Source organism: Lates calcarifer, linkage group LG5 (assembly GCF_001640805.2).
Source record: "Lates calcarifer isolate ASB-BC8 linkage group LG5, TLL_Latcal_v3, whole genome shotgun sequence".
Lineage (NCBI taxonomy): Eukaryota > Metazoa > Chordata > Actinopteri > Centropomidae > Lates > Lates calcarifer.
The window spans coordinates 2,899,544-2,923,256 of record NC_066837.1 but is presented as its reverse complement, the minus strand read 5'-3'; the positions used below and the strand labels follow the sequence as shown (position 1 = coordinate 2,923,256).

General features: G+C 41.7%; 1 protein-coding gene across 1 annotated transcript in view; it reads right to left on the bottom strand.

The window, feature by feature from the left end:
- Positions 1-1,701: 1,701 nt before the first annotated feature.
- LOC127142446 (uncharacterized) overlaps positions 1,702-23,713 on the bottom strand; it is a 31,281-nt gene continuing 9,269 nt past the window's right edge. The window contains exon 2 of the mRNA XM_051070398.1: positions 1,702-3,637. Within this exon, the coding sequence (XP_050926355.1) occupies positions 3,286-3,637 (352 nt within the window). The 3' untranslated portion in view covers positions 1,702-3,285. The remainder of the gene's footprint in view (positions 3,638-23,713) is intronic.

The window sequence follows — 23,713 nt, the reverse complement described above, 5'->3', positions numbered from 1 at the left end:
GGGAGAGAGGGAATGGGGGAGTGGAAGCAGAGGGAGGGGAGGGAGGTATAATGAAGTCCTCTGGGTCTCTGGTGGAAGAAGCCACAGCGCCTGCCAGCCAACACAGCCTGGCTCTGTACAGATGGCAGCATGCTGGGATATGCTCAGTTCACTTTCAAATCAGGAAGTGGATGTTCTTTAAATTTGAAATTCTCAAACTGAGTAAAAACTGTGCAATTTCTGTCTCACGCTGATGATTCTGTAGCTGAACATTGTTTGATTAGGGGAAACCATTTTAACTCAGGTGACAACAAATAGAGCCTCAGTTACCTGAAAGTGATCTGTGGTTAAGTTTGATTGAGATTTGGTTGGTTACATAGCTGACTTGAGACAGGAGATGCAGAGTGACATTTTCAACATTTAACCAAAACCAAATTCTATTCCAAACCTGAACTGAGAAGGATTTATTTGCTCAAACCTAAACAGCAGGACTCTACCCCACGTCTTTGTACAGTCAAGCATCTACCACTTCCTTCTCCCTAATGAGGTATACCAACGTTACACTTTCTGGATTAGAAACTATAATGTAGGACGAACATAATCAACGTGTTTCCAAAATGTATTTGGGATACTACAAACTACTCTCCGCTGTTCATCTTTGTTCAGTTTATCATATGTTGGGTTAGCAAAATGTCAAGGATGGTCTTCCAAATCCAAAGAGGACACATGCACTGTTCTGATTCACAAATATACAACGAAACTAACACTCACCAGGTATGAACATTTTTAGAATGTGAGGTAAAAACAAAAGCATCTTCACCTTGCAATCAACGTGAGCAAACTGGGTGAAAAAAGGGCTGTAAAGAGAGAACAAACTCAGCTATTTTTATAAGCTGATGGATTTCCTAAAATGTTTTTATTTCTGCAGAAAAGCCAAAACATTTTGGCAGAAAGAAGAACCTTTATGAAGGCTCTCTGCCAAAACACAGCAGTTCCTCTCTTCCAATAAAGTCTTTTTTGTTTGTTTATTTGTTTTTCCTAGTCTCCCAAAGGGTTTTGATTGGTGAGAGAATATCAGGTGACATTTTTGTTATCTTATATCACATTTGGAATAAAATAAAGTCTCTGTCTTTGATCACTTAGCTGTTAGCTTCATAGTTTTCCCGACTGACACACAGGAAAGAGGAAATGTAAGTCTTTATTTACATATTATCAGCCTGTATGGAAAATAACTGCCTTTTTCAACTCTGGCATCAAACTACATGATCTGATACTTACAAACAGGAAAGGAAAAGAGAAGAAAACGATTAGGTCTACTTTGGTTATGCAGCATATTAAGTAAAACACATTCTGTGCCATTTCTGTGGCAGAATATCACAAATCACATTTTTATGACAGAAAATCATGGCAATCAAACTCAGATACACATACACCTCACGCAGGCACATATATGTGTTCTCACATCATTTAAAGGCATTACATGATTTAACGCCTACTAATAAACAATATCCGTCGACCTCAGGCAGTAGGTGTGTGAGATCAGCTGATGAGGGATGCTTTTCCCCTCAAACTCAACTCATGCAAGCAGTTCAATTAGAGTTTTATAGCATACAGCATAAAGCATAAATGTTTTTATCAAATAACACATCCTGAATATTATTCTTTTATTTAACTTTTTTTAACTTTCAGGGGTGCAGCAGTTCCGTTTTCTGGTCTTATCTACATTTCAGTCTGTAATTTTGAGGCATTTGTATATAAAAGCTAATTTGCAATTAAAATGGATGAATTGAATGTATAAGATCACCCTAAAATTCCTGCATGGGGGCAGCTCACCCTCTCACTCTCTGAACTACGCAAACCAGCCACTGTCACTGAATGTGTAACTGTGTGCCATGTTGTCATGTAAACTGTCTCTGCATCAACACAAACTGGTTAGTAATACAAGAAAGAAAAATCACCATAAACACATAATTACTACGGTAAAAGTGCTATAGTAAACTATATGTAACGCAACATATTTTCCTTTTTTTGGATACATAGATTAAGTGTATTTTTTGTCAATATGCTAATTGATTAATGGACTAATTGTTTCAGATCGAATGATAACCTTCACTCATCTCACCAGTACATTATCTAGAGTATACTTTGGATGGTCCCTTCATTTCCCTAAAAGGCTGGCAACAGCTCCAAGCAAACAGATGTAAAGATGTCACATTTGTGCGTTAAGAGAGAGGAAGGCAAAACAGCAGAACATAAGCTGGGCTACCAACAAAGTGAGCGACCTCTGGAGGCTCCAAAAGCCCCAGATGGGGTGCCCTGGTGGCCTCAGCATCTAAGACAATGAGTATGTCACTGAAACGTCCCCAGGCTGGAGATGTTTGGTGTGTGTCATTCCCTCATTCCCTGTCCGCTCTCTAATGTCTATGTATTAAAGGCAAAAATGCCCAAAAAACTACTAAAAAGTCCAAACAACAAAATAAGCCTCGAAACCACACAGTGCGTTGGATTTAACAGTTTTTAAAACCATGACTTAATGCCAGGCCAGATGTTCCAGGTTGTAACAGCAGTGGACCAACCTGTCCTGACAATTACAGCTTTTTCCACTGCCATCCTGTAGACCAGCCACTGACTGCCCATATATGGTCAGTAGTAATTAGAGAGAGAGAGAAAGAGAGAGAGCAAGAGAGTCATTTCCTCTCCCTTCTGGTTGCATGGTGCTTAAGCCTTCATAATGCTGACATCAGCACTCAGCTCTGACTACAACTATAGCCCCAACACACACACCCACACACCCACACACACACACACACACACACACACACACACACACACACACACACAGGTCACTAACAGGTTCGAGCTAAATGCTGTATTCAAGATGCATCTTAATCACCAGCTGCATCAACATGATTGTGATTGCTGGTGTCATGACAACCACCATCAACGTCAACATCATCTCTCATTCCATCAGTGGCAGTGGCAGCCTGAGGCCAGCAGGTTTGAGCACAGGAGCGAAAAGTGAAGTGAGATCATGTTTTCTTTCATGTATCAATCAACAGAAAAGCCATACAACATGTCACACACACACACACACACACACACATCATGTAAAATCTCACAACACTACCAAAAAGAACAAAAAGCATCACACAATATCTTACATTAACTCACACGCACTCACACATACACTGTACATCACCATATCAACCACAACTTTCATCCTGCAGGTGTTGGCTAATTCAACACCAAACCACTCCACACCAGACTAGGCCACACGTCGCTAACCACACCAGCAAACACACCACACTACAACCCCAGTACCTTGGCTGGCTGCTCGGCATAGCTTATGAAAGGATATGGCCATTCGGTGATCTTTTTGGCGTACTTCCTCACCACGTTGTCTTCGCTGAAGAGGAAGAGGGAGCGGTTGACCGTTAGGCAGCTCTGCCGGACGGGTATGGGGTTGTACAGGGCCATGGTCCGGGCTCTCTGGGCCATCGACTGCTTGTACATCCGCTGCGCTCCGGGGGGCCCCCCTTGCCTGCTGCCGCCGCGGCCAGGCCCCCCTTGTCCGCCGGCACCCCCGCCACCACCGCCACCACCACCTCCTCCTCCTCCTCCATACCTGTTGGGTAGCTCGTCTCCAAAACGCGCCATTCTGCAGACACCAAACGCCAGAGGTTAGGAAGGAGCCGGGGGGGAACCTCAGAGTGACACCTCCACATGCCACCACCCCATCAGCCTCGGCTCCAAATACACATGCAGAATGGAGTTGGGTTTGGCTCTCTCTCTGGCTTATCTCTCTGTCTCTGTCTCCTATCTATCTGTGTCTCCTTCCCAGATCTTCAGCACCGAGAAGATACCTCCATTTGAGTGTGGCGAGGGAGGGAGGGAGGTAAGGAGGAGGAGGAGAGGAGAGGGGAGGGAGAGGAGAGGAGAGGGAAAGCGCACGGTGTCTCTGGTCGTGTGTTTGGAATATGAATGGGAAAAAGAGCGATGTGTTTGTGTAATTTCTGGCAAATCAATTCTCTGACAGAAAAAACACGATTGGTTTTATTGGCAGGTGAGAAAACTGTCAAAAAAATGTTGTATTTTGTCAGAGCATTGGCGTTTTTCTCTCCGTCGAAAAGGAAGGCATCCTGCTTTTATTTTTTTGGTCGGGAAAAACCTCTCCAAGAGTGAGCCGGTTCTTGCATTTCAATAGGCAAACAAATCGATCACCTTAAATACATGCGATAAGGATGCATAGCTTTGTGTTTAAATAAATATTGCAATCATCTCCACTAAGTAGGCTACCCTAGCTGGAGACTGCGTCTTTTTTTTCCCTCTCAACAGCCTAGTGCATCTTGACAGGATCTGCAGTTGTCTTTTTTTTCCTTTCCCCAGGTCCCGTTTTTTCTGCGAGATAAAAACAGAAATAGATAAGAGTGAAATCTTTAATAATTCATTTATTCTTGTGCCGTATATCCGCAATGTTTGATGTGGCACGGCAGATATCCCTGCTGCCACCTCTCACTGCCACCACGCCACTCGGGTTACACGCAAACGCCAACCGAGGGGGGCTTCCCCAAAATCCGAGCCTGGTGACATTTGTTGATATTTGGTGATGGACGGTGCGGCATCCCCCCTCCTCCTCCTCCTCCCCCTCCTCCTCACCAAGGCGTCGGTCACTGATTTTGGGCGTGATTGCGCGCACTTGGAGACGAAAATACACCGGTCCTCAATCTATCAATTTATATCTTCCCCCACTTCCCTCCGGAACAAAATGAGTTGATGAAATGAAAAGAAAATTAATGTCCACAACAATCATCTATAATCCAAGGTTGGGAGAACAAGAATCCCGGACGAGTAGGATCCGGAGGAGCAGAAAAAGACCACTGGGGGAGGCAGTATCATCACCATCATCAATTCTTGGTCGGAAAATACGACGGCGGCGGTGCGGGTGTGTTGTAGCAGCGGCTCGCATCTTCTCCTCCGCCACCGGGCAGAAACCGTGCACCATCCCCGCCCAGCAGCATCGCCCCCGAGGCTCCCCGAACCAGAGAGAGGCGGTCAACCCCGCAGAGCCCCAACGAGTCCAGCGTCTCTTCTCTCTCTCTCTCTCTAGCTCTCTCTCCCTATCCCCCTCTCTCTCTCTCTCTGTTATTTTTTTCTTTCCTCCCTCGACCCCCCAAGGGGACGTGAGCCAACGCGCAGTCGGTCCGGAGGCTGTATTCCCGTAGAGATCAGCCTTGGAAACGAAGAAACCCGACGAGCGGAGCGCTTCTCCGGCTCTGTTGCGTTCAGTCAGTCGTCGGGGTTGAGCCGCGCACTGAGCATCTGATCAGTCTGACGGGAACCGAGCGCCGCGCGCAGATCCGTGGCCAAGCCTTGCAGCGCACGACGCACGGCGCCTCCCCGGAGCCTCCCCCACTCCAACCCACTCCCCATAGCGCACGACGGAGATGCATGGGCGTCAGTTGGGCATGGCAAGGTACGGCAACTAGCCTTACCTTTAGCCACAGGGAATCTAAATCCAACCTTAGAATCGTAGTAAAGAGTATGCATCAAGCAGAAAAGGCATAATGGTTGAAGGGGCCAAAAGACTTTCAGATTTGTTTAAGGTGAGTTTGGAGACCTGAGTCTCACAGATCAGGACTGCCTCCTCTGTTAATCAGTATGTTTGAAAACACAGGTCGCCAAAGATGTTAGACGCATACTCCCCATCTGTAGCTGATGGGCGTAGCAAACTGAGGCCCTTTGAGAAGAAGTTGCTCACGGCTTCCTCTCATGGTAGCCAAGTGTCAAAAGCACCAACGGCACAATCCAATTCGCCCCGTTCACTGTTTACCCAAACCCACCCGGCAGAACAGACGGCTCTGCCACTAGCAGGGGGAAGGGAGGAGGAAGAGGAGGTGGTGGTGGTTACGGCGTTTTTCAGGTTTCTGATGAATCCCAAAGCAGGATTCAGGGGCCACGTTTGGTCTACGGAGGGTTTCAGGGGATCCTCCCGGTGAAACGAGAGATAAGGTCTGTCAGTATTTGTTGTCGAGTGTACAAGGATGGTTATTTCTGATGCATATTTCCAGAGTCCGACAGTACAGACAGTTATGTAATCCTGTAACAAGTCAAATCTAACAAAATGTACTCAAATGGGATTCCTTGGGACAACATAAGAAAAACGTCCTTGTGTTTAATTTGACCATCTGATTTTGAGCTAATTGTGGACTTGGAAGGGATTTTATCAGCCAATGTTTCTCAACTGATAAATTTATGAAAAAAAAAGATGTTGCCAATAAACTAAGTTGGACCAGCATTTCATCTGCATGGCCAAGAGGAGAGCTGGGAGAGTTTAGAGTTTAGTTGTTTTTTGTGAGGACGTACTGTTATTTTGAGGACAATCTGAAAGAGGTTTTATCTCTATTCATTCCTCCCCTCTCCTCCAAGCCGTCTGTCAGTCTGGCTCTGGCATCTGAGTTGTCTTTGATGCAGTTCAGCAAGCTGTTTGCTTGGGCTAAACCAACCAAGCTGTCACCTCTCCAGAACATTAAAATTAAGGTGGAGATGGGAATGGGAGTGGGGGTAGTGAAAACCCATAGAAACACACTGGCCAGAGAATCCCATGAAAGCTGGTTCTTTTAGATATGTTCCATATATACACACCTATAAATAAAAATAAGAACACTGACTGACTTAAACGATATTGAAAAACACCAACTTTGGCCACTCTAACACTTTGACGTTGTCCTTGGTCCTGAAACAAACAGTGACACCTTTCCAAAGCCTTTTGGCTCTGTCCAAGTGCTGAAACAAGAGTATAAAGCACTTTACACCACCTGCATGCCTTTGGAAGAGAGCACCACCATTGTGCATCAGGGTGGGTTACTGTACCTCCAGCCATCTGTTAAATACTGAGAAGTGTTTGCAAATTCTGCTCATTGTTTGTCTCCACTACCAGCTACATTGGCAGGTAACCACCCGTCATTTGGAGGTCTGATTCTGTTCTAAAAATGAGTCGGTGGAATACTCAAAGTGGGCCATATGGTGGATTTCTGGGATGGATCTGAAGGCAAACTGTGCAACTATGAAGAAGTCAACAAAGTCTCAAAAAACTTTGTGGCAAGGGATAACCTGGTGGTGCACAATGTGAAATGTACCAGCAAACTATGGCCTCTTTTTTTTTTTTTTTTTTTTTTTTTTTACAAGTAGCCCTATTATCTCTCAGTGTTTCCTTCTCATCAAACTATTATCCCAAGTATGTCCAAAACACTGTGAAATGAGCAGAAACATAGGTTGTGTTTCTCAACATACAGTACAGATAATGTGAAGATTACTTTCCTTCTACTTTACTTTTCATAACATTTTTATGCATTTTTTATATTAGCTAATAAGAAGGTTTGAGCAAGTGAGAAAAGTAGAAATCCCCTGCACTGCAGTTTAATTTACTCAGGTACTAGTCAAACGAGAGCAAAATGTAGAATCAAAAAAAAGAGAAAAGGGTTTACCACACACCAAAACTCAGTTCTCGACCCACTTAAAAATAATGTTTTTACATCTACAGAAGCATTTTTACTGCAAAATGCAAAAAATGGAGGAAAAAAAGGTTAATTCCTCAGTTTTTGCACGTGGCTTTGTTTAGCAGTTTACAAGAATTGTTATGGACACTGGAAAAACACTGACAAAACAGATCCTGACCATATATAAAACGTTTCAAATAAAACCCATCTACATTCTCAAACCTATATCTGGTCTCAAATGTATCTTGATACATTTACTGTAGATGCAGTATGAGTAATTTATATCTTATAAAGCTCTGACTGGCTCAATTGTTACCCTGTGGTCACACAGTGTGTATAACCCACCCGCTGTAGTGGGCTCAGAGCTATGCTATTATTTACAAGATGCCTTTTCAACGTCATAACGTGTGTGCATCACTAGATTTGCTCATCATTTGATTCCCGTAGACTAGTGGCTACTAACAGGCATGATAAAAGCCCGTTCCCGCTGACAACATGGAAGAGAGAGTGAAAGTGAGTGTCGGGAAGAGGTGGGTGGTGGTGGAGAAATGGTGGGGTGGGGGTGGTGCTGGTGGTGGAGGACAAGCCTGCCTGTGATTTGTGCGATCACAGGAAACCATGCGGTGGTCGGATGCCAGAGATGACAAGCTGCCTCCCCCCATCACTTACTGATAATGAGGATGGACAGAGAGGAAGGTGATGGCTGGAGACATTTTGCTCTCGCCCTGCTTTTTTCACATGTTTTGCACACTGGCATGCCTCTGTTATCGCTGCTGCTGCTGCTGCTGCATGCCCATGCAGCTTTCTCCCTGAGAGAGTGTGTGTGTGTGTGTGTGTGTGTGGGTGGGAGTGTGTGTGCTGCTGAGAGAGTCGTGCTGAGGCCCTGATGCGCAGCATTGTCATTCAGGGAGCGTTCACACAGGCAACCCCCGCAGGAAGCCCTGGCACCTCCCCCTTGAAACGACGCCCCCCTCCTTACCCCCTCCTCTCCTCCTCCTCCCCCCTCCCTTTCCGTTCTCTGATCTCACTCAGCAGGCCAAAGCTACAGAGCTGTCTGAGAGGTAGAGAATGAGAGGAGAGAGAGAGAGACAACACAGCAGGGTTGGGGCCAATTCACGTTCAACTCAAAAAAATGAGAATAGACATTGTGATTCACTTAGGATTGGCAATGTCAGTTCTAAGAGTTTTATTCCAAAATTAGATTTACTTTTGAGTAGAAATGGTGGCAACTCCTCTGTGCAAAGTACTTCAAAAATAATTGTGTTTTATAAATGATAGGAAACTTAAAGTGGCAATAAACATGATTCTCATTTTACTGACTTTAACTTGAAGATGCTGTGGTTTTTTTAAATGCAAATTTAAGGATTGTCTTCTAACTGATGAGGATTCAGACAGACAGAAAAGTGAAGTGAAGCTAAATGCCAGGCTGCCAGCAGCTCGTTCCCTTCATTGGGGAATGAGCTACAACTTACTGTAAATATTGCTGAAATTTTAAATACTTACAGTAAAATGAGTGAAACACACACATTAAAAGATAAAGCTGTTAGAATGGATTTACAGCCTTGATCGTATCCAAAAGCTGTGTAGAGTTGCAGACTGGGGTGTTGATTCTCAGTGGGATCAGCAACCTTTTCATACCATAGGGAGGGATATGTTTCATTGTTGCTGAAAAAGGTGTGGAGATGTTTTCTCAACAAACCCCTGCAACTGGACAGAGTTCATTTCTGAAACCAAATACATAAATCCAGTGAAACTGTTGTGAACCACTCATTGCACAGAGCACACCCTCAGAGAGTTTGACGAAGAGGCAGCCTATTCCCTCTAGAGTGCTGATACCAAAAAGCTTCACTTTTTCTACTGGAATAAACAATCAACAGAGCATGGTTATTGAGTATTGCAGTAGTTAATGAAGAGAAATATCAATGTAAAGTTATGACCTTTACTGTAAGGGAAGCTGGAATAATGTTACATGTAACAGTCAAAAAGAACTTGCTTGTAATATTTCTCTTATGGGGCAATATAAAATGAACATCTGTATGTTTGATAGAGTGAAATACCACCTAATGATCAACTTAAGCTGAGTAAGGCACCAACACACCCACAGAACAGCTCTTATCTGAATAGAATATTGTGGCTGTGCCTGGAAACTTCCAGGTGTTAACGTATGACTGTGGGGACATAAGAAAGGGTGGTGATGAAGAGCAGCCTGCATGATCAGCAGAATCTTGCCCTGGATACAGAAAGATGTGAAAATCTTTAAAAAAAACAAACAAACCTGGACCTAGCTAGCTAATAGTTAAAATATTTTATTACACCAGTTAGTGCTACTATTATTACTTACAGGATACATTTACAAAAATCAGCATTTACATCAAGTAGGCAATAAGAATAAGTTTAAATCTAGTACAAGAGAGACTTGGTGTTCTTCTCTTCAATGAAGATTTAAAAAGCGTATACATTGATATCAGCAATCGGCCTAAATGAGTTGAAAATGAGCAGAAATCTGAGATTGTGAATCCTTAGTTGAAGTGTATTTTGGCTACCCAGACAATACCAAGTGTGGCAGTAAATATGTACTAAACCCACCCTCAAAGGCTGATGAAATGCAAAAAAATTATCCCGTAAAATACACTCACTGTAAAGATCTAGTCATTTCTCAGGCATCCACACAACAGCATCAGAGAGCCATCGCCCCATAGATTTCAGACAAGTGGTTTAGGTTGGTTAAAGCAGCTGTGAGTGATGTTTATAAAGTAATAATATATGAAATGACAATGTGAAAACAATGTGACAGTGTGAAAGTTGTTGCTTAGCTTTAAGGAGCTTTGTAGCGAGTCTCAGGCCATTGTTGAACTGTTCAACTCGCAACTTTTCAAACAATCGTTTTGGTTCCCTAACACTCACAGTGTTCCTTTCAGCTGCAGCAGCAAGATGTTTTCAGCAAAAAAAGACTGACTGAACACAACCTGCTCAGCACTAAATAGCTGACACACACAGGCAGTGACCTGCTGGTGAACGTAGTGGAGCATTTAGCAGCTTAACAGCCAGATATTCCCCTCAGGAGTTGGTAGAGATCAAAAACAGACAAAAGAGAGTGAATATTGGATTTACATTCATCAAGCGGCCATGAATATGACTCCAACTGAAATGTCATGTTGCTCCATAACTGCTGGGAGTGTAAGTGGTCAACTGTTCACTAACATGCCATCTAAAGAAAAGAAAAGAAAGTTAAGGTACATGTAAGAGCAAAATTCTGTCCTACAAGAACACGACATATTTGGACTGCCAGTATAACACACACACACACCTTTGTACACCTATGTTTGTGGTGTCCCATCAATGACATAATGCATTTCTTAGCCCATTACCCTAATCTTAACCATCACAACTAAATGCCTAATTCTAACCTGAACCCTAAAACAGTCCTTTAAAGTTGCATAGCAGGCTTGCAGTTTTTGGATCTCAGGAAAACTGTAAAACAAGCCCACACACACGTACAAGACTCTTATAAAGACTCACTCATAATGCTGATGCACTGTGTTTTACTGGACTTCATGTGTTGGACGAGAACGAGGAGCATTCATGTAACATTTGGTCACATGATACTTCTTTGAAATCAATATGTAAATGTGTGCGCGCACGTACAAACTATATTCAGGAAACTCAGCTCTCAAGGCTTATGATCATTATGTGGAGTGTAAGTGTGTGTGCGGGCGAAAGAATGGTGTGTGTGTGTTGTGTGTGTGTGTGTGTGTGTGTGGGGTGGGGGGGGGTAATGCAGACCGGCAGAAAGATATAGCGAGCTGATGTAGCGTCCAAGCTAATTAGAGGATTGCTCTTTTTTTGGCTCGTTCTCACGCCGACTCAACCTGTATTAATTGATTGGCTGGTTAATGGAAGTGGAGAGGAGGAACGCAGGAGGGAGGAAGAGGAGAAGGAGGAAGAGGAGGGTGCTGGTCTCAGCTAATGGGCCCGGCTCTGGTGTGTGGAGTAAGCATTCTAGTCAAAGAATCAGCACTATAGGACGGAGAGAACGAAAGAAAGAGAGGGAGGGAGGGAGAGCGAGAGCGAACAGCAGAAAAAAAGAAAGGCTGAGATCAGAGACACAGAAACTGACTGTGAAAGAAGGAGAATTTTCAGATTTTATAATGAACTGCATCACGACACCACGGAAAGTGAAAAATAACCAAGAGCACCTTGAATATACACACACATCCACCCACAGAGAGACACACACACGCACATGACTAACAATAATGAAGGACCCACAGCTATTATTATAGTCAATTCTTACTTGACTCAGTACTAGTTGTATATTTATGCATTTAGGCTGACTGTGCAGTGACTCAATAACTGTTAACACCTCTGATACTGATTGTAACTGTGAACATCAGTAATTGAAGGGAGATCAAGAGGGAAAAGGAAACATTATTTTTTGCTGCTATTTGACGCAGGGCCATAGGAACAACGCTAAGGTCATAGGCACTTATGTCTGGGAGTTTTTGTTAGTACAACTTAGTGGGTGTTTATTTTCTGTGTGGTTTATCAGGTGGTTGTAGTAATTTTAGACTCAGTATATTTAAATTTAATTTAGATTTAGATTTAAAATAAATAAATAAATGGATTCAGCATTTTCATCACCAGAATTCTGGTCCTGGGAGTGTGGAGAAGGCTTGAAACAGCTTTACAACCTTCATGTTTGGAAATACTAATGGCCTCACATTGGGTTTAACACTGTAGGAATATTTCTGACAGATCCCACAGTGGTGGAAGAGTATATAAAATGTTTAAGTACAAACATTTATCCAGCTGTGATTGTGCGCTTGATTTTATATCTTTTTCAATATCATATGGAAACAATGATCTTATGCACACTACTGCCAGCGCTTCAGCTAGCATAGTAGCCAACAATATGAAAGTACAGCCTCAGGGTGTAAAGTACAGTAAAGTACAGCCTCAGGGTGGCCACACCACTTATTTTGCCCCTCTACTCACCTTCAAAATAAAGATTTTAAAAACTGCAGAAAACACGCAAACCTTTGCACAGAACTTGTTAGTTAACTTAATCTGAATATTAATGTCATTAAATGTCATCAAAATCAGCCAAAAACATTGTTAGGGAAAGTTCTGTGCCTCCTTTACACTCAAATCTACACAACTGAGAAATACCATTTATAGAATATAACTGAATACTGTTTTCAAATATATGTCCAAACACCAGGCTATAACCTTGATCCGATTAACAAAGTGCACACATCATAGAAGAAACCATTAGAAATGACTGAAACAGATGCATATGTGTACAACAAATTGGTGACCTAATAGAAGGTCCATCTAATCTGTCAACTGACCATTTCAGTCATAAGTCCTAAATCCTAAGTGTTTGTTATTATATGTTCTTACTGTTTTAAAGCCATCAGGTCAGTTATACTTAATACACTGAATTCTCAACATTAAGAGAGTTTTCACCAAAAAAAACTGCAATTACTTATATAATGTAACAACAAAAATCAGACATAATTAGATCATCCATTAGATAAAATAATTCTCTCTCATATGTTAGGGAGTGGCAGCTTGAAGAGGGAGAGAGAGAGTGAGGGAGGAGAGAGAGGAGAAAGAGAGAGACTACGCTGACAGAAAACCATTACTTTATCCACTGGCAAAAATTCAGAGCAATATAAAGCATTCTTGCCTAAAATCACCAGTAAATATAATATAAAATGCCTCACAGGTCAATCCAAGATCCAGAACCTTTTGGGAGAAAACCCAGAATGCTCATTTCAGTGCAGCACAATATCTGGCAACCTGCCAGAGTCTGAGGGACGGCCAACGGAAAGGCAAGTCAAGCATGTCAAGCCCATATGTCCCAGGATGTCTAATACCCACCGAGGGGCTGTATTAGCCATCCAGTTGGATAAATGTTAAATTTACAGGAGAATTAACCCAAATAAGACTGGTAAATATGCTTGGTTCAGTTAACCCTTTCACTGATTTTCTTCCAGAGAAGCTGCTTTAAAATAGTAACTTTTGGTTAATGTTCAACAGATCTGGAGCCAGTACAGGTATGCTGGCGATTCGGTTAATTAGGGAAACAACACCCAGGCTATAAAACAGAGCTGCCTGCGAGCAGAAACATTTCAAAATGAGTCTGAAAAGCTAAGTTTCTAACTTACAAATGTATATCGACACACGGTTATTTAGGTCTAGGAGAGAGGACATTTTTCAGTAACCAGTCAAAAACAACAGAAAACAAACTTACCTTTTAACATAATTAAACTCTTTTCCTGAGATATTCCTTCATCATGCCATTTTAACAGACCTGCAATCAGCCTTCCTACAATTCCTCGTACTATCAATACAGTTACTACGGTTACTTTAGATGATGTGTAACTGGAGGAAACATCATGATTAGTCATTTTAAAGAGGCTGTAGTGTGGGAACTGCTGCTCCTCACTGTGAGTGAGTGAATTATGACTCCCAATACGCTGACTGATTAAAGAGCACAGTCAGGATGATGCTAAGATCTGCTATTTTTTTCCCCTTAGGCATCTTTTTTTCTTGTTCAAAATCAGCTCTGTCTTTTGCGTTTAATGGGTTATTTTTTTTTAAGTATTTCACTAGAGAGGGGAGGAGAGGAGACTAGAAGAGGTGCTTGGCTGTAAAGAAAAAAAGAAAAGGAAGAGAATGAATGCCAATGATCCACCATGACATGGATATTCTGTAACAGAGAAGGTGATGTAGCAGGGTAAGAGAGAGGAGGAAGAAGCGAGATGAAAAGGTAGATGGATGAAGTTAGATAACCTAAGTGGGTCAGCTCAGTGTCCAGCTTGAATTAAGCATCTTAACACAGACTAATCGGACACGCTGATACAGTCCAGTCTGAGAGATGGACACTGAGAGACAGGAGAGATTCTACTTTAATACACAGTAGTTTAATAAAGAGAGATGAGATGATATTTATCTTTATAAACACAGACAATCTCAGAAACACAGGCTACCTTGTAAATGTAAAAAGAAACGTCACACAAGAAACCAAAGCCTCAAATACAGCGAGAAAAAATGGCATAAAAGTCCATTACGTTACCGTTTATGTGACGGTCAGCTTTTTCTCACTTACAATGTTATTCATACAATAATTAGCTATTCCCATGCTCCTCTGATACTGTGCCACTGACTAACCCTGTACCACGACTATGTTAAACCAATTAAACAATTAACAGCATATTCATGGCCACAGATGCAGCGCTCCACCTGCGAAAAAGTAGGACAAAGCATGATGATGATCCCAGTAGTATTTTGTGCAATTTTTCTTTTCTTGACATAAAAGTGTATCCACTGCTCTGCTTGAGTCCCAATTTGCCCAGAACAGAAATGTCGTCTGTGCACATTTATGAAGCTGCTGTCAGAATAGGGTCTGTTGAGCTCCGGCCCTTCATCTGGAGTTTTCTGAAACCAAGGACGCAACAACCAAAAGAAAAAGCAGGTAAATCTGGCGGTCGCTTGAGGCCTTTTCTGTGGATTTAACACCTGACTGAAGGTGCGATGACAACCGATCCTTTGTTAAGTTGTGCTCCTCAGCTAGCTGCGATTATGGTCCGGCAGCTGTACAGCTGTGCCCCATAGACTCATGTGATCATTTCAGATTTTCAGGCTGGTTTTGTGGATTTCTAGTTGTGCAACAGTGATACTCATTATAAAGACGTTTCCTCCCTTTTCTAAAACCAAATCACGTCACAGATATATAACTTGCACTTCTATGCCGCATGATAAGGTGTACTGAATGTATACATGCTGCTTCTGCTCTTTGATTTTAACAGTGAATAAAGACCTATCCTGCTTTAGGCTATAAGCGCCAGTTAATGCTTGATGTGCGGCGCTCCGCTAATGGTAGCCTGCAACACTCCCCTACAAACCGGTCACCCATGTTTCAGTGTGTAGTGGGTTCGCGAGCAGAACTGAGTAGTAAGCTCTGTATCCTCAAGAAGTAGAGATACATGTATCATGCTATAAATCTACCAAGGAGCATGAAGAACAAGGGCTGAGGTTCAATTCCCAGCCTGGGTCTGTTCAAAGAAAGCCAGACCAGGTGGACGAGAGACTAATGTGAGTTGTTGTCTATTTATAGTACTGCGTGTTGGACTGAACCCTCATCTCTCCAGGTGGTTTTCCCTGCCTTCTGCCAACTGCACTGTGGCACAGGTAACAGAAAAAAGCAGGAGAAAAATAAATGAATGGTTGCTACAGACACTGTCAGCAGAGCCTGGAAGAGAATGAAACTGAAAAACAAATAAAACACTTACCCCTGCCAAAGAGCACACATTTACAGTTTGATGCTTTCTCTGAGGTCCTCTGACAAGGGAGTTAGAGGGAAGAAGAAAGACAAGAGGAGAGGGGAGGAGAGAATGACGTAAAGTAAAGATGTGGAATTAGAAAGAAGAGACAAAGTAGAGACAAGTGCAAAAAGGGCAAGAAAGGTGACGACATGAGGGAATCAGAAAAGGAAAAGGAGAGGAGAAAAAAGGGCTATAAGAAAGTAAGGAGGGTGAGTGACCAAAAGAGGACAGAAACAAAAGATGAGGAGCTAAAAATGAGATGAAAAGCATCTGAGAGTAAGATAAAGAAAAGGCAGGGTTGAGGAGGAGAGATGTAGAGGAGGCAGCAAATAAGGTTAGATAGGAAGTGAAGAGAGGAGAGATAGTGAAATGACAAAAAGGAGATGGGGAGAGGAGGGAGCGGGCGATTGAAAGGCACTGATAAGGAGGTGGAGGAAGGTGAAAAAGAGGAGAACAGGGACAGAAAGGAAGAGTGAGAGGGCGAGGAGCAGAGATATGAAGAAAAAGGGAGGGAGGGAAAGGAACAGCCTGTTTTCTCTGATCCCTCTCTGAACCCTGAACACACACCTCCTCAGTGTGTACGTGTGCATGTGTTATGTGCTCACTGTGCTGTGTTAATGTGTGTTTTTATCTGCTGTTACGTTCTTCGAATCAGAGGTGTGTTGTCAACTTGTTATTGTGCAAGTGTGTGAGTGAGAGCATGTGTGTCAGTGGCCAACCTGCATCTATGGATCCCATTTGTCCCTTGTACTTTATCTACATATGTACATCTACACATTCTGTAAACGTGTGGTTGTCTTGTGCTATCTTTGAGACATCAGACATTTTGTCTGGTGTTCAGTTCTTTTAAAGGCTGTTTGAGGGTTAGGGGGTTTCATAGTGTCAGTCACAATTTCTAAGCCGACAGATAAGATCACTACCACAACAACAGGTAAATAAACACATACAGTCACCTGATCAGACCAACGACTGTATGTAAAGATGGGCAACTTCACAGCTCCTTAACAGTGAAGCCAAAACATCTTGATCGCCCCCTGGTGGCTGACTGCAGTACAGGGCATAAACCCACAGGTCTATCATTCTGGGTAATTCTTACTACACAGATGTATGTCCAACTGTTCCTTTTTTCTCTAAAGTCTTTTTTTAAAACTAGTTATCTGATGCTATAAAAAGGGGTTGGGTCTGGCTGGTGTATGGGTGAGACCTCGATATTACGCCCCACACACCCGACTCTGGCTCCAAATGATGTCAGCAGGACAAGATGGCAGCTCCCTAATCTGGGATATTGTTGCCTTCATTTTTGTACAGTGGAAGAAAGTAGAGACGTGTTGCCTTTGTTTTCTCAACTGTAAAACTTGACTATGAAAAGAGTACTCCGCCAATTAAGCACTACACTCCTACAACACTGTCAGACTCACAATGGACAGTAAAAATAATAAAGTTTGATACAGAAGCACCAGAGATACGGTCTTTTTTTATTCTTCCTCCTTGTCAAAATCTGACACCTACCTTACCCACAATGCAACAAAAATCAATAATTTAATCAACTCTGTTTACATATACAATAGTGCTCCCAGAAAAATGTAAATTGATATGTAGAATATGCAGACTTCTCCTTTAACTTGGTGAGTGCCATAATCAACAGAAATGACAGCTAAAAGTAAAAAAATAAGACAGATCCAGGCCGATTAAAGGTCAGGAAAGGGTTTCTCTCTCTCTCTCTCTGTGTGTGTGTGTGTGTGTGTGTGTGTGTGTACACAGTAAGTAGACCAGGACACAGAGGTAAACCAGGCAGTGATAAAGTAACTAGATAAATCTGTTCTCCTCATCTCTCCTTTCTCCCTTCTTCCTTCTGTTGCACTCATCTACCCTTTTCCCTCTCTTATTCTTCTCCTCCATTCTTGTACTGTACCCTCACATCTCCCCTTCTCTTTTTGATCCCTTCTTCCTCATTTCTTTTTCCTACACCTCTCTTTGTCACGCACCCCTCCCTTCTCCTTCACGCTTTCATTCCCTCCACCTTCTTATCTTCATGCTCCTCTTTCTTCCCTTCCCTTTTGCCCTTCCTCCTCATTTCCTTCTCTTCATCACTTTCTCCTTCCCTCCCTCCTCATCTCTCCTTTCTCCCCTCTCTTGCTCCCTCACTCTTTTTAATCTTATTCTGTATCATTTGCTTTTCTGATTCACCCTTTCCCTCCTGTGGTTTCACATTCCCATTTTTTTATTCCTTCCATTTTTCACTCCATCCCTTCCTCCTCACCCCTCTTTTGTGTCTCACCTATCTGTTTCCTTCTCATTTTTTCTCTTCTTTCAAAGTCTGCCTTTTGTTTTTGTTTCATGCTCACTCTTCCACAAGTCCTCCAACCATAACAACCATATGTTTGTCCCCACCCTCAGATAAGACCCACAGGAGCATCTCCTGAAATAGTGGCCCTACAGCAGCAGGCATACAAACACACAGCTGAGCTTATGGAACAGTCGTGGCTGGGTTCGACAATTTGATTCGGCTTAAGAAAAGATCATGGTACTTTATGTAAGTACTTCTTTAAGGTTAGATGACCTTTGTCGTCATGGTGACAGTAATAAATACTTCAAGATTGTGGAATGGTCATGGTTAAAGGTTAACCATGAAAAAACAGAAACAAACAGTGGTCTCCTGTGTGAAAGTCCTGGAGCAGACTATGTCACTCGTCAAACTACAACACCTGACTTCCTCCTTTCCTCTCATCATAATCACTACAGCCACTAGAGATCACCTAACAATATGAAGTAATTATGGGTCATAATAATATAGGAGAGGACAGTCTCCTCTACCACCACCCCACTGTCTCTCCGTCCTCATTTTCTGCTTCTCTTTCTCTGTGTCCTCCTCATACTTTTGTCCCCTTCTCACACAGTTGCTCATTTTAACCAAAGTGACTTCCTTCATCCTCTGTGTGTGTGTGTGTGTGTGAGAGAGAGAGAGAGAGAGACCTGAATCTGAGTAGGTTTATTTGTTAGTCCTGTTCTGTCTTGACCCCTGTAGGACAAGCTTGATAAATAAAAAAGTAACTGAATCTCCTTGAGACAAGAAGTTTTTAGTCCTGCCCTCCTTGTTCCCTGTTAGTCAGACTTAAAGTAACACAAAGAGAATTTGATCTTACAGTAAATATACAGTCATAATACCGTCCCACTTGTGAAGAGGGGCATATCAGGATATGAAACACTGAAACAAGTAGGGTTGACTGATCAAAAAACCCTTAATATACCCAAAACATATCCATCCATCCATCCAGTTATCAAGTATACTGCTTATCCTTTGAGGATTGCAGGGGGCTGGAGCCAATCCCAGCTGATTCTAGGCGAGAGGCGGGGTACACCCTGGACAGATTACCAGTCTATCACAGGGCTGACATATAGAGAAACAACAATTCACACTCACATTCACACCTACTGAGCTGACTTTTTGCAAATAATGGATGCCTCATACCAAACTTTTCAGTAAGTCATAAATAGGCCTAAAATGAAACATTCAGTAGCCACATCAATTATTTTTCATCTTTAATATGACAAAAAAAGACTAAATAGATCAATTGTCTTTGCTTTGACTGTAATGACAGTTTATATTAACATTTTATAATGTGCTACGTCTGTGGCTAAAATTAGGCATCAAGATTAAGGTTAGTGAAAAGATCATGGTCATAGTTAAAAGATCCGTTGTAGCATAGAGGTTTTGCAGCTCTATAACAATATCACAATACTTCCACCTTTGTTTTTCAGGGAAGCCACTGTTCTAGACATTTGAACCATGGTCCATTACTTTCCTTTTTCAGGTGGGGATGATACTTATTTCAGTGACACCCAAACTATAAGTGAAATAAAAACCTGAATAACAGATTAAGAGTTGCTTTTCACAAAGTTCTGCAGATCTTGTTTCAGGAAATATGCACTGAGACCAGTAAATTTGTTCTTGTTGGTAACTGAAGGTGATGAAGTTTGGATTTTGGTTATGATGTAAGTATGGATTTTTCCATCTGAATGTAACTTTAGCAACAGGGTAAATCAACAGCACCTAAAAGTGGGAAAGAGATGCTCTTCTGTGCTGCAGCTATAATTTAGTTCAAGAGAGAAGACAGGTGGATTTTTACATAAAAATCTTGCTGAGTGCAGCTTTAATGTGTTTAAAAGCTATTGGAAGCTTAAACTCATTTACTAAGTCAATATATCACACAAGTATAAAGCGTATGCAATTGTGTGCCATAAAAGTCCCCAGTGTAAAGGTTTCATTGAGAAAAAGCTGAGGCATGAAGGGTAAGGCGGTGCCCTCACTAAACGGGAGTGGCTGGCAGCCGGCCAATCACAAAGAGGGGGTGACCCTGAGTGACAGCTAGAGAGAGAGAGAGAGAGAGAGAGAGAGAAAGAGAGAGAGAGAGAGAGAGAGAGAGAGGAGCTCTTAAGAAAAACAGAATGTCATCTACCACAAATGATGCAGCCGGCTTTGAACCAATCAGGAGGGAGTACTCCCCTGTTCACTCATTCATTATTCCCTTCATAAAACATTCACCAGTTTACTCTGTAGGGAGCAGTAAACTGAAACTTTGGACAGTCATGAATAATCGTCATTTTGCACCATCACTGAGGTACAATCTTCACAACCAGCATCAGCACATGTTTTCTATGACAGGCAACCTCCTGTGGCCATTTTTTAATTATGACCACCATCGTACCCTAACCTCACTTATGTAGTTGCTAAGTAGTGCTCAAAAAAAGTTACGTACAACACAGCCAAAGCCCCAGTATTCAGTCACATACCATATAACTGCAATGCCCACTGTTTCACTCCCAGCGGGGATATCTGTGCTGCATGTCCCATGTTTCTTATATGTATCTATAATAAAAGCAAAAATTACCCAGAAGTCTTTTTGTGATGCCCATGAGTTGTAGAAGCATCTACATTACATACATACATACATAACCAACACTGCTGTCAAGATAATAGGTCTCAGCACACCCAACCTCTCAGAGCTCAATTGTACTGCTACCACACGCATCGCAAATACAATAACACAGGATGTTACACACCCACTTAATCGTCACTTAACTATGCTGCCCTCTCGGCGCAGGTGCAGGTCCCTGAGGTGAAGAAGGGCTTTGGCAAAATCCTTGCACCTGCAGCCATAGCAGCTCTAAACAAGGTGACGCGTTGAGGGAGCAGCATGGCTTGTTTTGTTCGTGTTGTTTTGCCTGTCATTGTTGTGTTCTGTTGTGTAGTACCTCGTGCATTTCTGCCCGTTGTGTGATGAAGTGTGTAACGTGTAACCCATAAGGATAAATTTTATAATGAATGAATGGATGGATATTTGCCACTGAGATTTATCAATCGTCTCTGTACACGTGCGACCTCTCACTGTAAGATTATTGTCATTTTTCACTTGTAGCTATTATGATATTTCATAGAGAAGTGTAAAATTGTGAATTTCAAACTCACCATCTAAGCAACAGTGTGAGATAATTAAACCCATGATGAAAACAAATAATAAATGTGCAGTAAGCCTCCATAAGGGCTAAAACCTTGCTGTTTTAGATGGAGACTTGCACACTGTGCTTTTATTTGCAAAGGCTTTCCAAATCTCCACCACTGCCATTATCGTCTGCATGCTGTGCAGCCCAACCCTAAACACACCACCATCCAACAAGGCAGAGAAATGGCTGTGTCATTACAGGAAGATAGCTGTGACTAAGACTATTAGCTAATTGATAGGCTGACTGTGTTGGCCACTGGTCAGGCTGACACAACAAAACAAACACACCCAGCTTCTGCAATAATCATTTCAGACTCCCCGAGACGACCACAAAATACTTGTGAAGTTTCCCTTTGAAAGAGAGAAAAAAAAACTTCAAACATCACGAGTTTCTGACTGAGGCTTTCTTCCTGCAGAAGAAAAAGACCATCATTTTCTAACATTTATGTGTTGCACTTTAATTTTGAGAGTACCCCTAAACTTCCTAACACACCAAAACCGCTGAAAATGCAAACCTGCACTCCCAAGCCAAAATGTGAATGGGGTCTAATGGAAATGGTGTAGATGAAGCAGACAAATAAAGCCTCCTCCCACCAACCCCTGCTGGGCTAGAACCCAAAATCCTCCACCTCTGAGCCTATGTTTGATTTACAGCCTTTCACTGTAATAGTATATAAAGTGGAAACAGGCATTTGTTTCTCAGTACAGTTCTCATACTCTACATTTAATCAGATGAGTATAAATGTAGAAGGCAGGCCACTGTCTTGATCCAAGAGCAGGGCTCAAACTCAAACGTGTTCTGTGTGTTTCTGATTACAAATATGTGGTGGATATTTTCATATGCGTCAGCTAAGGGTTTCAATACAGTATGACGGTGTGTATCAATGCATGAAGTACATGTATTTCCCTAAGCGTGGTTTTGCAAGTGGATATTTGTTTAAACTGCTGCCTTGTGCACAGTTCACTCCTCAGAGAGAACAAACATGTTCCCAGTGGATTTCTCCTCATTAAAATAAAGGATGAATCAATGATTTCTAAACCTGCTATTTACCCAAGAAAGGAATTTGCTGAGCAGTCATGCTTTTTCTGCGGCAAAGATTTATAGTCTCTGCTACACACTCATGCCCTTACACACATTTACATCTGAAATATTTCAACTATAAATGTGATATTTGTATATGTGATTTATGTAGCTGGTTTAACTTGGACTGATTGACTGGTGGACTTTGTAACATTTAACTTTAATTAAATGTCAGCCAGAAACATCTAAAGAAAACTTGAATCATGGCAAGTTGTCGGTTTTAAACAATGTCCAACACGTACAAAGTTTGAAGTTGTTGCTTTTTAATATCTTGTTCCTGTGTTTATCATCATGGCAGTATATGCTGGTTGTGGTGTGTGTGTGTGTGTCTCAGTATTATGACTGATTGATATGGGCAGTGCTCTACTGACATTCTGTGGTCACAGGAGGTACTGCAGAAAAATGCAGATACCGCTTACACACACACACAAACGCACACAAAATGGTTGAAAGTAACGAAGCACATTTACTGAAGTGCTGTGCTTATACAGTTTTGAGGTAGTTTAATTATTTCTATTAGCTGATACATTATACATCTACTCCACTACAGTTAAGAGGCAATATTATAGTTACTTTGCAGATTCACATTAATTCAGATATATTATTACAGGACAAGATAAGACTAAATTAGGTAAGACTGGACTGATCTCCAGGGAAATTCAGAAGCTGCCCAGCAGTATATAAAGTAATTAAAACTAACTCCACCTTTACCAGCCACAACATTAAACTGACAGACACAATCTGTAATTATAGTCCAATGATATAATACACATTATTTTTCAAATGGGCCATTCTGCATAAGAAGTCATTTTACTTTTAGTACTTCAACTACCTTTTGATGCCAATACTTATTATATATACATTTACTTATGTAAAGTTTTGAAAGTAGGAGTTTTAGAGAAAGAGCTTCTTTTACTTAAGTAAAAACTCAACTTATTAAACAAATTATTTTTGACTATCCTTTCCTTTAGACTAAACGGTTAAATATGAATAAAGAATGATAATAATAATCAATCATTAATAATGGTATAATGAGAAAAGAAGCATAAATAGTTTAGCGTTTATATGTATATATATATAAGCACATTTCCTTTTTTGTGCTGTTCATTTTTTGATTTTTCATTTGTTATTTTTACAATCCGTTTCTGGTGAATAGTGGTGAATACTGAGTGCTACCTTTTAGAGAGCTCACATTAACACACACTAAGTTGCATGTGTTTGTGTCTGCTGGCACCCAGTGGTGGTACAAACTACTGCAGTGATTCAGAGTTATTTTCCTGTTTAAAATCTATAATCACAGTCATCAGGGTATTCGTAGCTGTT